The 17910-nt window shown below is 32.7% G+C and overlaps 2 protein-coding genes across 3 annotated transcripts; both read left to right on the forward strand.

The window, feature by feature from the left end:
* The first annotated feature begins 691 nt into the window (after window positions 1–691).
* LOC116002673 (NADP-dependent alkenal double bond reductase P2-like) lies at window positions 692–3929 on the forward strand. Of its 2 annotated transcripts, none has more exons than XM_031242836.1 (5): window positions 692–1056; window positions 1368–1548; window positions 1892–2058; window positions 2495–2577; window positions 3380–3929. In XM_031242836.1, exons 1-5 carry the CDS (start codon window positions 820–822, stop codon window positions 3756–3758), a joined length of 1047 nt encoding a protein of 348 aa, XP_031098696.1. In that variant the 5' UTR covers window positions 692–819; the 3' UTR covers window positions 3759–3929. The 2 variants fall into 2 exon arrangements, with proteins under 2 accessions (XP_031098696.1, XP_031098697.1); XM_031242837.1 differs by having other exon boundaries at window positions 695–1056; window positions 1371–1548.
* Window positions 3930–5209: 1280 nt separating this feature from the next.
* LOC116000811 (probable sugar phosphate/phosphate translocator At4g32390) lies at window positions 5210–7327 on the forward strand. The gene is made up of 2 exons (XM_031240647.1): window positions 5210–5896; window positions 6651–7327. The coding sequence occupies exons 1-2, from the start codon at window positions 5320–5322 to the stop codon at window positions 7145–7147; spliced, it is 1074 nt and encodes a 357-aa protein (XP_031096507.1). The 5' UTR covers window positions 5210–5319; the 3' UTR covers window positions 7148–7327.
* The last annotated feature ends 10583 nt before the right edge of the window (window positions 7328–17910 follow it).

Raw genomic sequence — 17910 nt, forward strand, 5'->3', positions numbered from 1 at the left:
TTTAGTCATTGTATCACTTATTCCCTTTTAATTTCATGTATTCCTATTCCTGCATACCAAACAATGTAATTTGAATTTCTATTTTATTCCACCTTAATCTTTTTCCACCGAATTAAAATTCCTTTCCTTCCAACCAAACGTATTGTAAAGGCGTTGAATTGGAAGGAGGAAATTAAGGGGAAAATGAAATGTGGTGTGAATAAAGTAGAAATTTAAAATTTATTGTTTAGTAAGCATATGAACAGAATTACAGACAATTAAAAGCAAAGAAGAGAATAAAGACTAAATTGTCCTTGCATAATAATAATAATAATAATGGTAAAGTTGTCGTCATTTGACGTAGGACTTAATTAGTTCTACTTTCTATGAAACCAATTCTAGGGTACTATTAGAATTGCAATTCTGTCAAACCAAACAATAGAATTAAACAAGTTTATGTGAGAACACATGTTCCATGTAAAAAATTTGGATTAATTTTATGCGTCTATTTGAGTTGATTAAAGGTTGAAAATTAAGAAAAATATGAGAAAAACATGATGACTATTTCATGATTATAATAGCGTATTTAAAAATGCCTAATAGTGCACTCTTGATATAACTAATGAACATACATGAGTGCAGGCACTATTACTGTCGGTTATCCCCGAAAGCACTACCAAATGTTTTTCATACATTTTACATACAACTATGCGTTCTAGTATAATAATCCTCCCCTGCTCTGTCTCTATATATATACATTGTTCTGAGCAATTCTCGAAGAAATCATTACAGAATTTCTAGTTCTCTGATCTACTTCCAATTCCAAAGTTCCCAGTGGAGATGATGGAAGTAAGAAACAAGTATGTGTCCATAAGGAATAACATAGAAGGTGCACCACAAGAATCGGACTTTGAGTTGAACACAGAAATGGTGTCCCTGTCAGTTGAACCCGGTTCGAAAGATGTTATAGTGAAGAACCTGTATGTGTCCATTGACCCCTACCAGCTCAACCGGATGAAGTCTCAAAGCTCCTCGCAGAATGCCATTAATTTTGCCGTCGCTATTACTCCCGGCGAGGTACGTGCTCGATTTAGAGATCTATTGGAGTGTGGATGAGATGTCACGAATTTCTTTCAGTTTAATCATATGTCTCAGTATCTTAGTTAATTGATGGAAAAAATTGGTGGTTAGACAAATAAAAAAAGGTTTAAAGTGAGCATAACATACACTATAGTATATCTCATCATTTATGCAGCATTTAGAATTCTCAAGAACATAAAATATGATTTACACATTTTTTTCTTTAATATTCACCATATCTGTTCTCTTTAGTTTGATGATGTGTTAGGAGTGATCTAAGTATCCCTCTCTCTCTCTCTGTCTATCAGCAGAGTATTGATGCATATGGAGTGGGGAAAGTTTTGGCTTCTGGTAGGGATGATATCAAGAAGGATGACTTGGTTGCAGGTCTTCTTAGTTGGGGAGAATACTCTGTACTCAAGGAAGGCAGTCTGCTTAATAAGTTGGACCCCATGGGCTTTCCTTTGCCTCACCATGTTGGAATTTTTGGTAATGATTGCATTAAAAAAATTTCATGGTATAGGTGACAAAAATGGGTGATTTGAGAAGATTAAAACGGGTTGAAACAAGGGTAATTCAGCCAAGTTGGTTGGACTGTTCGTTTGAACGGATCAGTTATGAGTAATCTAGGATGATTTACCTTTCCTGGTCAAATCTTTGACTTTTAAGAAAAAAATGGCATATTGACTAACTTTCTAACAATTTTGGGTGTTGAGAAAATCTCGTCACTACAATTGATCATCCATTAAAAGTGACTGAAATTTCTAACCTAGCACTTATATCGATGGTCTATGTAATTTGGTTTATTTAAGGTTTTTGAACATTGGTGCAGGGTTTAGTGGACTTTCAGCCTATGGTGGATTTTTTGAGATTTGTAAACCTCAGAAAGGGGAGAAGGTTTTTGTGTCGGCAGCTTCAGGATCAGTTGGAAACTTAGTAGGACAATATGCAAAGCTGTTTGGCTGTTATGTTGTTGGCTGTGCTGGCTCCCAACAAAAGGTCTACCTTCTCACCATTTTTATCTTGCTTTACCAAACAAGCCAACAATAATTTCTCTAAGGTTGAAAATAATTCCTTATGCATGTGGTAATATGGTTGAAAACATATAAATATGAGTTGCAGGGGCCTCAGAGTGGGATATAAGCAACTCGATTAGATTAATCTCATCTTGCTCATATGGGCGGCTCTAATGTGCGCCCAGACACTAGTCCAACATATCAATTCACATTTCCTTTAAAAGTATTAATTTTTCCATATACGTAATAAACATTGTATTCATGATTTAATATTACATTTACTAGTGTAAGTATTACATTTAATTTAATATTGACCTGACCCGTCTCATGAATAAAGATCCATGAGACTGTCTCACACAAATTTTGTCATATATCGAAGCTTTAACTAATAATATTATCTAACGAGTGTAAGCTTACAGGTGAACATTCTTAAAGAGCAGCTTGGTTTTGATGATGCCTTCAACTACAAAGAAGAATCTGACCTCAATTCAGCTCTTAAAAGGTCCAATCCTCACTATTCCCATTTACCTGGTCTTATCCAATTTCTGAACACAAACATTCCAAGTTTCCTTTTCAACACTTTCAAGATTCTTAGGCTGTGTTTTGTTGACAGGTTTAGTTATCAGGAATGGGTATCAAAGTCATTGTTATTGTTTGGTTGACATGTTTTTAGAACACTACTATTAGTTTTGATTACCCCATTAATTGCTAAACCCATTCCCTAATAAAATAAGGGTTTCATTTCCCTTCCTCCTCCTCTACTCCCCAACTATTAATAATCATTTTCATTCCACTCTACTACTAAACATACAAAATACTTTTACCAAAACCCATTACCATTACTAAGTATTTGATATCCATTCTAATTTCGATTCCCATGTGCGAACCAAACACACCCTTACTCTTTTGTCTGGCTATCTAAAGAATATAATGTTTTCTAAACCATATATAGCATTCCAACACTACTTACTATTGGGTGGAGGCCAGTAAATGGTCAAGTCCAGCAGGGGTGGTTGGGGGATTGTTGGGCAGATGCCTAAAGGATCAAGTCAGGTTAAATCCAACATTATTCTACCTCTCGAAAATGTGATAACTGTCTATAAAGAAATAAAGTGGAGCCTTTGCTACGTACTAGCTATAACTTTTTGTGTGAGTGGTAAGCGTTAGATCTACTTAGTGGTATCAGAGCTAGAGAAAAACTAATTGTGCAGTTAAGACTGGGGGGACTTATTTTGGCTATTCGTTATAGCTTTCGGCGCAAGTGGTAAACGCTTGATCCTAAAATTTACAATATTGTTAAACAGGTGTTTTCCAGAAGGAATAGACATATATTTTGACAACGTGGGAGGAAGAATGTTGGAAGCTGCAGTGGCCAACATGAACACACATGGCAGAGTTGCAGTCTGCGGTGTTATATCAGAGTACACAAACGCCACAGTGCGAGCTGCACCCAACATGATGGATGTCGTTTACAAGAGGATCCAGATCCAAGGGTTTCTTGCTGCGGATTTCATGAAAGTGTATGCAGATTTCTATTCCAGAACATTAGAGTACCTCAAAGCTGGGAAAATCAAGGTGCTTGAAGACATCTCGCATGGCGTTGAGAACATTCCCTCGGCTTTCGTAGGACTTTATCGCGGCAACAACGTTGGGAAAACGATTGTCCAGATTGCAGATGAATGAACACAGCCATGTCAAAGTTTCAATCGTGTTTTTTTTTTACTCTGATGTGTTAAGCAGCGAAATCCTTAATATTTCAAAATTTTTACAATAAATCCGATCCACTTGTGTTGAATTTAAAATTTATGAATTTTGAACGGGGCGTTATAGATTATTAGTTGTGTTTAGCTTGTATTAACTTAGTTATATGCTATGTTTGCTAAATGACAGATGACAGATCCGTAAAAATTTTGGCAGTTTTTCTCATTTTTGACGTTTTGGAATCGCTGGAATCCCAAACACTACCTTGGACAATGTTTGAGAGTTTTGGAAAAGAGTTTCTTCTCCCCAAAATGCCCATCCTTACACTATGGACAAGGGTTCACACTTTACAGTGCACTTTGGACCCTAAGCATGTGTATGTATTTTATATTGTGAGTTTGTGTCTTATGCTATAAAATTTTGTACACGAAATAAATTAATAGTTATGTCTTATGTTATGAATTTTTGTATCTTGTGTTGTAAAATTCTGTGTCTATAGACACAAATTTTGTACCTAAATCATATTTGAAAAATAATTGAAGTAAATATATAACATGTGTATGTGTCTTGTGTTGTGATTTTTTGTATCTTATGTTATGAAATTAATGTACCTTACGAGTAAATTTTGTAGCTCGTCGTTTTGATTCATTGTCAACAATGTTATGTGGACCTAATCTATGATATAAATTCCTAATGAGGAGTCTTTTAGGTTCCACAAATTTTACTGTGGACCACGGTCCACAATAGATTGCAGATCATGCATCAAAACGATGTCGTTTCAATTAATGAAAACAAACGGCTGAAATGATTTCCGTTTCGCGCCGTTTACTTTCAGTTTATACTTTATATACATTGCATTTCCCTTTCAATACAACTGCAGTTTCCTTTCAACACAACTGCAACATCAGTTCAACACAATTGCAATATCAGTCATGACTATAGTCCACAGTGTATTGTGGACCATAATCCACAGTATAATTTGCGTCCATAATGCTATACGAACCCTCTGGTCCAATATATAAATTGCCCATCCATGCCGTATGAGTGGTATGACTTTTATATTCTTAGACTGATTTGGGGTAGGTGAAAGAAGTTTGTGAATTGTGAAGGTAATTTAATTTAATTTTCTAATTTTGGAAAGGTATGACTTTTAATTTAATTTTCTAACTTTGGAAAGGTATGACTTTTAATTTAATTTAATTTAATTTTCTAATTTTGGAAAGGTTTTTGTTAACGAAATTAAACCAATTTCCCTTGTGTCCCGCTAAAGGTACAACGATTATTACCTCGTACTTCGTCAACACAACCATCATCGGATTCGCACTCTACTCCCCTCCCTCCCTCCCTCATCATCCCATACACTCAACACGTATACTTTCCCTTTTAATCTCCATCTTCTTCTCCGATCCACACTTCCGATTCCCCACATTGCTGACGAGCCAAGAATCGGATTTCCACGATAGATTCGATCTGGTCTAACAATTAACAACGTAAGAGCGTACGTTATTGTTTCCTCGTCCCCGGCAAAGCTAAGCTAAGCACCATGGGCAGCGGAGGAGATTTGAGCGACGGTGTATTGAAGAAGATCGTCCTCTCCTACACCTACGTCACCATCTGGATCTTCCTCTCCTTCACTGTCATCATCTACAACAAGTACATCCTCGACCGCAAGATGTACAACTGGCCTTACCCCATCTCCCTCACCATGATCCACATGGCCTTCTGCTCCTCCTTCGCCTACTTCCTCGTCCGCGTCCTTAAACTCGTCGATCCTGTCTCCATGTCCTGGCCGATTTACCTCAAATCTGTTATCCCCATTGGCCTCCTCTACTCCCTCTCCCTCTGGCTCTCTAACTCCGCTTACATTTACCTCTCCGTCTCCTTCATCCAGATGCTCAAGGCCCTCATGCCCGTCGCTGTCTACTCCATTGGTGTTCTCTGCAGCAAAGAGTCTTTCAGGGTTGACACCATGCTCAATATGGTCTCCATCTCCATTGGGGTCGCCATTGCCGCTTATGGGGAGGCCAAGTTTGATTCATGGGGGGTGATTTTGCAGTTGGGAGCTGTGGCGTTTGAGGCCACCAGGCTCGTCATGATTCAGATTCTGCTCACCTCTAAGGGTACGTCAAAAGTTATAGCTAGTAACGAATGTTTAGTTTTATTAGGATCAAGCTCTTATCACTATCACTATCACTATTAATAAAGTAGGCACATTGCTATTCGCATGACCAACTCAATTCGCATAAGGGTAAAGTTTGAAAACAATGATTCGGGATCGAATCCACCTTATAAGGTGAATTCGGGTTCAAAATTAAATTTTAAATATTCAATATGTAAATTGTGTTTTTTGAACCTGGGTCCACATAATAATTTGCCTCGGTTGCTCTGTCCGGTTGGGACATGAGGGGCCCTTGGGATGAGGTTTAACCTTTTTGAGAACAAAAGTAAGCACATTACCTACATGGCTACCTCAGTTTGTTACAGGGGCGAAGTTCGGAAACAATGACTCGGGACTCAGGATCGAGTCCACATTGTAATGTAAATCCAGGTCCAAAACTGAATTTTGAATATTCAATATGTAAATTGTGTATTTTGGATCAGGGTCCACCGTGGATTCGAGTCCACATAATAATTTGCCCTAGATGCTCTATCCGTTTGGGACATGAGGGCCCTTGGGGATGAGATTCAACCTTTTTGGAAACAAAAGTAAGCACATTACTAAGTTACCATGATTTAAAACCTCTAAATGCTCTGTTGGAGCGGGGTATGAGGGCCCTTTAGGGATGTCTCAAAAGTAGGCACATTGCTGAAATACATAAAATTATACATGTTTTACTTTCTGTCATTATTATTGTTTCTTGTTAATCTCAACAGGTATCACGCTTAATCCCATTACCTCTCTTTACTACGTGGCTCCATGTTGCCTGGCTTTCTTGTTTGTGCCGTGGGTCATGGTGGAATACCCGAATTTGAAGGAGAATTCCAGCTACCATTTCGATTATATGATCTTTGGGACCAATTCTTTCTGTGCTTTTGCTCTGAATCTTGCTGTTTTCCTGCTGGTTGGGAAGACTTCAGCCTTGACTATGAATGTGGCTGGGGTGGTTAAGGATTGGATGTTGATTGCATTCTCATGGTCTGTGATTAAGGACACTGTCACCCCTATCAACTTGGTTGGGTATGGGCTGGCTTTCTTGGGGGTGGCTTACTATAATCACATAAAGTTGCAGACTCTCAGGGCCAAAGAGGCACAGAAGAAGAGTGCAGAGAATGATGATGGGGAGTCTGGCAAGTTGTTGATGCAGGAAATTAGGGAAGGGGAGAATAATAATGCAGCTAAACCGAACGAATTGCACGAATCGCGGGATTGATTGATTCGATGTGATTGAAATGATGATCTTTGGATTCAATGGTGCTGACATTATATTTTTGGTAGGTTAGGAGGATTGGGAATTGAAATTTGAAACTGATGATCAGGCAATATAAGGGGTTGGTTGTTCATCAAAGATGATTTAATTTAGGGTTTGAATTCTAGTTATGAGTTTGTAGGAAGTTGTGTTCTTTCATATATTCCTGCACTGCCCCATTTTGTCTGTTGAGTTTTATGGTGTTCAGTCATAGTGGTAGTAATACTCAATTCTTGTTGTTATGTGTGGTACCAGGAGTCTGAGGTTTACATGTTGCTAGGAACCATGTTTGTTCCATGAGGAAACATTATATGGCTTCTTGCCCTTTTCACTTGGTCTTGATGTAATATCCATCTTGGATCTCTTATTTCTTAAAAGACTACGTTTTGCTTTCTGCATTTTAAGTATTAAAAGTATGCTTAATTACTAGTTCAATACAAGGAAAAAAAAATTAACCATTTGATTCATCTTACTTTTTCTTTTCTATTTTTTTTCTAATAAAGAAAAGATAAAACTAGAGAAACATTTCAATAGTATTTAGAGGTGTCAAAACTGATGACTTGAAAAGGCCAGCTTAGCTACCTCGACCCCTTTAGGCTGGAGGGTCATGTCAAGGGCTTGCCAAATTCTTAAAATTTTGAATTTGATTAAATTGTCAGCAGTGAACTATGAACTTTGACATTAAAATTTTTCATTAATAAGAGTAGAGCATTTTTATCAAATTGTATGACATAAAGTTTTCCATTATAAAGAGTACAGTATTCATCATCAAAATTTAATTTGAACTAAATCCGTGAATGATAAAAGTTGAACTTTAATTTTTTTTAAAATATTTATGATTCTTTACAAGATATTATTTATTTTATGAAACCCTAATTAAATACATACAAACCAAGTGTAACTCAATTTTTTTTTTGAAAAAAAGTGTAACTCAATTGTTTGAACTTCAACCAAATATTCTCCCTAAGTTTTAAATTTTGAAAAGGGGAACCGAACTATGGTCTCTCCTAAATAAAAACGCATGCATATTCTGGCATTTAACCCAGATTCGGCCCATTGTTATACCATGACCAGGGTTCATATTACATTGTGAACTCTGAGGTAAAAATTATGTATCTTCAGTTAATAAATAACTTGATAATTATTGACACATAATATGAAAGCTACATGTACAAAAGCTGTCAACTACAGGTAATTAGGGTCTACAATGCAAGGTAGACCCTGGTATAATTTGCCAATTCCAATTCTGCCGGTTGTCATGCCATGGACCCGAGTCCACTTTGTAAGGTGGACCTGGTACATGTTCACAATTTTAGTACTCTATGTTCACAATTTTAGAATTCTATGTTCACAGTTTTTGAACTGTATGTTCATAATTTTTAAACTCTATATTCACAATTTCATAAATACTCTATATTCAATAGTATAACACAATTTTTGAATCTATATAACAAAATTGTGAAAATAGAGTTCAAGAATTGTGAATATTGACTTATTGAGTAATGTAATTTTGTATATTAAAATTTAGGAATAAGGGTCAAATAGGCCACTGAATTACGCACGAAACTGCAATTAGGCCATCGAACTAAAAAACAATGCAATTGGGTCCCTGAACTACACAAATTCATGCAAATTAACCCAAAGTGACTTGTTGACTTGCACAAATTCATGCAAATTAACCCAAAGTGACTTGTTGACTTGATCTTCCGCATGCAAATTAACCCAAAGTGACTTGTTGACTTGATCTTCCGGTTACAAATTAACCCAAAGTGACTTGTTGACTTGATCTTCCGGTTACTAACTTTAAAAATAATATTTTAAAATAATTTTAAATTAATTAAAATTAAAATTAAAAAAAAAACAGAAACAAGTCAATTGGGTCCTTTTTTTTTTTTTAAATTTTAAATTTAATATTAATTAATTATTTTATTTAAAATTGTTTTAAAATATTAATTTTAAAGTTGGTAACCGGAAGATCAAGTCAAACAAGTCACTTTGGGTTAATCTGCATGGATTTGTGTAGTTCAGGGACCCAATTGCATTGTTTTTGAGTTCAATGGCCTAATTGCAGTTTCGTGTGTAATTTGGTGGCCTATTTGACCCTTATTCCTAAAATTTAAAATTATAAATATAGAGTTCTAAAATTGCAAATATAAAGTTCTAAAATTGTAAACATAGACATGGGTCCACAGCATAATTTGCGGCAAATTATTGTATGGACCATGGTCCACACAGCTGTGTGGACCATGATAAAATGTACATTTTTAATGTACTAAATGTACATTATTTTTGTATTGAATGTACACTATTTTTATACTATAAAAATAATGTACATTCAGTATACAAATAATGTACATTCCCTGAATATAATGTACATTATTTTTATACTGAATGTACATTATTTTTATATTGAATGTGCATTATTTGATATTATGGTCCACACAGCTGTGTGGACCATGAGGATTGATAATTTGCCCAATTCTGCAGGCTGGTTATTACTCTCAATGGACTTGAGCACTAGGGATTGACAGGAATCATGGCTGAAGCCCAATCCAATTAGGAAATAGGGCAATTTGAAAGGTTATATACAGCCCACCTTAGTTGTTGGAAATCAGTCGTAGCCCTAAGTGGTGAATACAATTCCAAGGTTGCATTTGGTACTTGAGAATTTCAAATTTTTTTATATCTCAGGTTTCTTAATTTTTTTTTAGATTATATCATAGATCCTATAAATCTGTCTCAAATTTATTAAAAGATAAATTGAACGCAAATGACCTTGTGGTCTAGTGGCACCCAATTGCATCTCTATACGGAAGATGATGGGTTTGAGCTTTAGTAGAGGTAAATAGGTAATGCTGAGTCTTTAAAACACATCTTTTTCGGATGTCTCTCATTCATTTGTATTAATGATTTTTTTAAAGGATAAGGGAAAACTTGTAACCACTATGTGAAGGTATGTACAAAGTAAATATGTTATTGTGTAATAGTTTACAAATTACACATGAGAGGTAAATCGCACTATAAAGATTTTGTGTGATGGGCCGGGCTTGACCAAGATGGTATCACAAATGATTTGATTCGGGAAATTTAACTAAATTTTCATATTTATTGACAAATTATAATTTTGTGACTTCATCATCAGTCCATTCCATCATTGCATCACAAGTTAAACACGGAGTTACATCAGGTTGTAAAGGGAAATGAATGATAGAGATTAACAAATTATGTAATAAGGATTAATTAATTAACAATTTATGATGCTAAGAATAAAAATAATCAATACGATTAACAATATATAATTGTAAATAGAAAACAATTATCATATATAAATTAGGACAAAGGAAAACATGTAAATTAAATAATTCACTAAATTTATAGCTATTCTGCAATTGGACATATAATTTAAAATGTGTGCAATTAAACTATTAAATAAGTAAAATATGTTCAATCATGATATTTTTAATTTCTTTTCAAAGCAAAATAATATGTGCAAATCATGATATTTGTAATTTGTTCAATTTAATTTGAGTTGAAAACATTTCAATCTATCTTTCCTTTCAACTAGCTAGAGCTGCCAATTTGCAACACGACTAATTAACATGATACGAAAATAACAGATTAGCGTTTAGCCTTAACGTGTCTCGGATTATTTAACGGATTGACCCATTAATATTAACAATAGTTATGATTTTATCATTTTATGAATATTATGATATGTTATGAATTGAATATCTTTAGTATTTTGGTAGACGATTTAATTGTTGATTAAAAAAGAGTTAATACCACAAATGGTCTTCTGGCTATTGGGCTAGTACTCTTTTTAGTCATTCACTTTCAATTCAACCAAAACGCGTGCCTTGACTTTCATTTTTTTTACTACAAATAGTCCTTTGTTAAATATTTTGTTAAATGGGCATTAAATATAGGGATATTATCGTCAAATTAATTAATATGATTATGATTACATCTTTTAGAGAATTATGTGGGTTAATTTAATATGATTATAATTACCTCTTTTACATAATTATATGGCAACATAATTATATTAATAAAAATTAAGTTAATAAATATAAAAATCATAGTGTAAAATGTAAAGTAAAATTATTATAAATATATACATTATTCTCGTATTGTTAAGCTAAAATATTAATCTTTTTAGATTAAGGGTGTTTAGAAACCCGAAAAATGATTCATGGAAATCATTTTTCGGGTTTTCAGTGTTTGGTAAAGAGTGGGAAATGTGAGTCAAAGAAACAAGAGTGCTTGGTCAATGGAAAATAAAATCATTTTCTTGGAAAATGACTTCCACTTTTTTCGGGGAAGTCATTTTTCAATTCTCACACCTAACACTACACCACCAACACTACATTACCAACACGTACTACCACCTCACCACCATCATCACCACCACCGCGACCGCCACAACCACCACCATTACCATACTACTAGGGGTTTCAAGATGGACCAAAACACGCGGGCCAGCCCTAAACCGCCCTGCGGTGGGGCAGATTAAGGCTTAGAAATTTTGTCTCATGAAAAGGTGGGCCTCACAAGCTTGACCTGCGCAGATGGCAGGCTAGTCACAGGCTTTTCAATATATATATACTAGTATTTTTTTTATGCACGATGCGCAAAAATTAGGTGCCCAATATTAGTATTTTATATTAAAAATTTAAATTTATTTAGATTTTAGATGTTTAAATTATAGTAAATAATAATAATAATAATAATAATAATAATAATGTAAAATATTTTATAAATTTAATATTTATATTTTAAAAAGTAACTAACATATAACTCCAATATATAATGTGTACATATTATTATTATTGGAGAAAATAAGAAAATATATGGTGGATGCATGTGCATAGTAACAATAGTGGAAAAGATAACGAAAGTTATAACAGTAGGGGTATATTTGTCCAAAATATTCTATAGTATAACTTTTATAGCATAATGTATAAAATAAAACTTAACGGAAAAACATGACATAAATGGAGGGTATAACATTCATTCACACTTATTATGTATACTAGTATTTTGTACGCGCGATGCGCGAAAAATCATGCCGAATATTAAAACATTAATAATTATAAATAATTAAAATTTATAATTCAAATTATATATACACAAATAATATATGTATTTTATAGACACATATATGATTTACCATTAATAGAAATTTAATTAAAATATAATTAACAATTAAATTAATTATATAATGATTTTAATAAAATGATAATTAAAGAATAGGAAAAAGATATGATAGATATAGGTGTATGGTAATAATGATGGAGTTAAAAAGTAACGGTGTTATAACGGTGTAAGGGTAGTTGTGTATAACAAGAATGTAGTAGGGACAATTTTGTCTAATAACATTGAAGTGTAAAACATTTAAAGCAAAATGTATACATTTATTAGCATAGAAAAAGTGGAACATAAATCAAGGATATAACTTTGATTGACACTTATTATGTTTTTAGAAATATATAATATATATATATATATATATATATATATATATATATATATATATATATATATATATCACACGTCACCCACACCTTTTAAAAAATGTAATTTTTTAATTATTATTATTATTATTATTATTATTATTATTATTATTATTATTATAAAAAATAACACCACCACCACCACACTACCATCACTATTACCACCACCAACACCAAACACTTTGATTAGTAATCTTTGTTTGTAATTGTGGATTGTAAAATTTTGGTTATTTTGATTTGTTATTTTTAATTAAAAGACTTTGGTTAGTTATTTTGATATCTTATTAGTAATTTTTAAAATTATATTTAAAATTGTTATTATATATTATTATTATTATTATTATTATTATTATTATAAATGTTATATTCTAAACAAAAATAAAATAAAATGTTTAATTATACAATTCGGTTCATTTTCTGAAAAATGAACCAAACACACCAAGACAATTCTTCCAGAATGCAATCAGACACGGGAAATGAAAATATTTTTCTTGAAAATGACTCATTTTCCAAAAGTCATTTTCCTGATTTCCAAACACACCCTAAAATCTCTTAAAGATAATTGTTTATCATTATTTCAAAGGTACAATAATTTTTTTTTTGAGTACTATTAACTCTTTGACAATGTAGTATCTGTTCATAACTACTTTCTCAACCAAATGAAGCACCAAAAGGCCGAGAAAGGTATAGATAGTTATAGTATCAAACAAATGTATAGATGATACAAATTTATGGCATATATATGTGGTGGATAAATTACAATAAATAAATACTTATTTTGAAAATCTAAATATAGAATTTATTGTTAAGCGATGAAGTTTAATCCACAAACTTTAAAAAACTCTTTCACAAATAATAAATGATTACCCGTACTCTACATTTTTTCATTTTAAATTTACCTTATAATATTTATCTCCTTATGTGATAATATTTGATTGGATATTATTTGTATTTGATTATTGAGTTGATTTCCTTTTTAACTTGTGATAGGATTGATGAATTAATGAACAAGCAATATATATAAAGAATTTTATTACCACTCAGCATGTGAACACTAAAAGTTGATAGAATTCAGGAGGAAAAAATAATAGGGTCATGTTCAGGTGTGGCCGTGCCTTCCCGTGCGGCCGTGCGGTTTACACCACTCAATGTTAAGAAATGCACCACTCAATGTTACGAAATGCACCACACAAATAACATTGAGTGGTGCATTTCATATTAAGATTGAGTGTTGTAAATTAATCATATAAAGTTAATTTATAAATATATAAAGTATTTATTATATATTTATATATAGTCAAGATAAGATCACATTCTTAACTGTATGTGTTCGTAATATACAAATTGTGAAGTTGTGAATACAAAACAAGGTAATCAGTTACATATATGTTAACATTGTACGTTCGTAGTATATATAAAAGGTAAATTGTGAACATTTAGTATGTAAATTATGTTTGGATTCACCTTACAAGGTGGGTTCAGGTCCACAGAATAATTTGTCCTTTTCATAGGACCAATATCCTATATAAAAAGTGGTTCAACATCTTAATGAATTAGTTAAAGACCCTAACCAATTAATCTAATTAAATTTACCATAAACATTAAAGATGTTTGAAGTTATGAAGCCCTAATCTTTTCAATCAAAGCAATAGGCCGGTTAGGTAGTTGCTTGGTCGGTGGGATTTTTCCTAATCATAAAAGGAGTATCGTTATTGTACATAGGGTTGGGACTTTTTTAGTGCATAAATGTCAAAATCCACGAAATTGATTTATATAGTTCCAAATTGATATGATTTTAATTGCCTCCCTATTACTTTTGGTTCCAATTAAGTTTAGTTAGGAGCCTAGAGGTTTGGATGTTTGTTCTGCCTCCTTTTACTTGTGATGCTCTCTATTCTCATTAATTAATTTCTTATTGATAGCGTAGATTGCATAGGGGCTGTATACTACCTACGTATATATCGGTAAAATAATAGGGATGTAGGTGGAATTAGAATGATTTTATAGATGCGATGCTTTAATACACTATATGATTACAAGCATAATATGGGGTTGGAAGCCTATGTTAAGATTAAGAAATATTCTAAGCTATTTGGTCTAAACATCCCATCTACCGTAGGGCATATGTGATATGTCAAGATTTCGGCAATACTCGAATAGTAAGTTAGGTTAGTCATGACACGTGTTAATTCTTATATGACTTATGCTCAAGACCGGTTCTGAACATGTCTAACATAAACAATCGAATAGGGACCCCAATTTTCGGGGCTTCATATTTTATAAAAATAAAATAAAATAAAATTATATGTATATATAGTTTAAAGATATTGTTTAGAGAGATTTTATCGAAAGAAAAGATAGGGGCAGTGAGTATGTTGAATTCATTGAAACATATGGGTTGTTTTTCAAATGCTACTATTACATATCGAATATTATTGACTATCCCAATTACTATTGATGGAAAACGAATTGTATTTTGAGCTAAAATTGCTTAGAGAGATTTTATCGAAAGAAAAGATAGGAGCAGCTAGTGAGTATATTAAATTCATTGAAACAAATGGATTGTTTTCCAAATGCTACTATATATTGCATATCGAATATTATTGACCATCTCAATTACTGTTGCATCTGTAGAAAGGAGTTTTTCAAAATTGAAATTGTTGAAATCTTATTTACAATCTAGTATGTTACAAGAAAGACTCAATATAAAATGGATTTGATTAGCTTTAATCTCCATTGAAAATGAACTTTTGGAAGAAGTTGATATCAAATAATGTTTGATAGATGATTTTGCGTATAAATGTGCATGGCGCATTTCACTTTTTAACTAAAATTTTATATGTATTTTTTATACAATATTTATATTTCGATACAACTTTTTGAACAACTATTATTTATGTATAAAGTAGGTCAAACCAAGGTTGTACATGTAGACTACATTTCGGAAAAAAATTACTATATACACATTAACAATTTAACATACACCGCACGTAGTAATGTATATAGTGCAAATAGTTTGATGCACACTATTATATATTATCAATAATAGTTAGATATATAATAATTCTTAGACCATGCACAGAAATACTGTTATATATAGATTTATGCATGCAATAATTGTTTGAAAATTATGGAGAAAATATTCCAAATCATCGGTGCAAAATTAAGATTAGCTTGCTTAATTATCTGGGAGACAAAATGGGTGGTGCCTTGTAATTAGATGCGACGTCGTTGGATCCTCTCTTCTCAAGTCTTTAGTTTTCCTGTTTTAGAGTCTTTCAACAGTTGCCGAATTTAGTAATTCGTTGAAAATATAATGTAGATTCGATGCCAAACGAAATGAAATACTAATGACCTTGTGGTCTAGTGACACCTGATTGCATTCCATGTGGAAAAGGATGGGTTTGAGCTTCGGTGGAAATGCTGCTGTCTCTTTATAGTTCAGTAGGACAAATACTACATTGTAATATAGTCACTAGTACTCAAAAAAAAAAAAAAAAACGAAATGATCATGAAGATATTTAATGCTACTTCAATATTTTGTTTTTTTGGAAGTGGATTTATTTCACGTTACATATATCTATAGGAGTTCTCATATGAGAACATTCTCACATGTAAAAAGTAATGATTAATTTGATCTATTTATTTCGGTGGATCAACGGTTGAGAGTGGCTGAAGATTGAAAAAAAAAAGGACGAGTCAATTTTATAAATATTACAAACTTTAAAGTAAATTTGTAATAATTATAAAATTGACTCATATTTTTTACTAAAACTCCCAACTCATTAACACTAATCCTCATTTTTCACAGGATGATTATGTTCTCATTTGAACCTAGCTTCACACACACACACACACACATACTTTCTCAAACATTTTCAACCCAAAGAATCTAAGCCTCTACCACTCGGTTTAAACCTATAACCACCAATTTAGAATAGTAATCAGGATGTCATCACAGTACACAGTACATGGTAGTTCGCCGAGTGTGTGTGTGTGTATATATATATATATAATCGCGTTCAAATGAGAATCGCTTGTCCAGGAGAGAAATCAGAACACATGTCATCTCTGTGTGTCCAGATATAGCGGATCAGAAACACTGATTTAAAAAAAAGTGGTGACATTTTCGTAAATAATTGAATATCGAAGTGCAAGTAAAATGCATTACAAGTGCAAATAGCAATTTCATACAGTGCACTTAACTGCAAGTAAAATGTATTATTACAGGGGCAAGTAAAATTTACATTGAACATCAATACTAAGTGCACCTAACGTTATAACTAGTTGCACCTACATTATGATTAGGTGCACCTAGGTGCACAAATGTTAACAAGGTAAATTACTTGTAGTGGTAAATGATTTTACTTGCACTTTTTACTTGCAAAGATGCACCATCTACTTGCACTTATAACACATTACTTTCACCAAAGTTCGAGTTATCTACGAAAATGTCACCGCGTCATTTTTTTTTAAAAATTACATTAGATTAATTGACCTGGACACGTACGTGGACAGCTGGAAATGGTTCTTATTTCTCTCCTAGGCGCTTGTTCAGTGGTCTATTTGTACCTTTTCCCTTTATTTTTAATCACCCAAATTACTGTGATCTATATATTAAGATTGGCAAGGGCGGATCCACAGTGAGGACAATTGCTTTCCTCCTCCCACCCCATCCCATATATAGTAGTCCATTGTGTGTGTAGTACATGCTTAGCTTAGATATAAATAAAACATATATACAGATACAAGTAATCAAAAGATGGTAAGTTATGCCTTAACTTCGGAAAGGTCAGAGAGTTGAATCTCATTGTTTTCGTTGGATTTTTACGTTGTTTTTATTCGATCTTTTTAAAATATAAATATTGATATTTCCATTTTTATTATTTAGAATATAAGATGTGCAAGCCTTCTTTTATATTAATAGTGAGATGTATTGTTTATAATGTGTTTTCTATTTGAATCATTTTATCAAATTAATCATTATTTCATATTTTGTTATGAATATTTTTTTAATAAAATTTTGATGTATTTTGATTTTTCCTCCATATCCAACAATATTTACAACTATGCTTCTATATGTTTCATTTTTATTTTTCCAACTATTTCTTTTGATTTAATCTTTCGCTCCCACTCAAAATATTTTCTGGATCCCCCTCGAAGATTGGACACCAATGGCATTCTGTCCTTATGCTTTTCGACCATTAATTTTAT

Source organism: Ipomoea triloba, chromosome 13, assembly GCF_003576645.1.
Source record: "Ipomoea triloba cultivar NCNSP0323 chromosome 13, ASM357664v1".
NCBI classification, from domain to species: Eukaryota; Viridiplantae; Streptophyta; class Magnoliopsida; order Solanales; family Convolvulaceae; genus Ipomoea; species Ipomoea triloba.

What these genes read in the sequence shown, in the direction of transcription:
- LOC116002673 (XM_031242836.1), top strand. Translation starts at nt 820, where the DNA reads ATGATGGAAGTAAGAAACAAGTATGTGTCCATAAGGAATAACATAGAA. An exon ending in TCGCTATTACTCCCGGCGAG is followed by an intron (nt 1,057 to 1,367) that starts GTACGTGCTCGA and finishes TCTGTCTATCAG; the next exon opens with CAGAGTATTGATGCATATGG. An exon ending in GTGCTGGCTCCCAACAAAAG is followed by an intron (nt 2,059 to 2,494) that starts GTCTACCTTCTC and finishes GTAAGCTTACAG; the next exon opens with GTGAACATTCTTAAAGAGCA.
- LOC116000811 (XM_031240647.1), top strand. Translation starts at nt 5,320, where the DNA reads ATGGGCAGCGGAGGAGATTTGAGCGACGGTGTATTGAAGAAGATCGTC. An exon ending in GATTCTGCTCACCTCTAAGG is followed by an intron (nt 5,897 to 6,650) that starts GTACGTCAAAAG and finishes TAATCTCAACAG; the next exon opens with GTATCACGCTTAATCCCATT.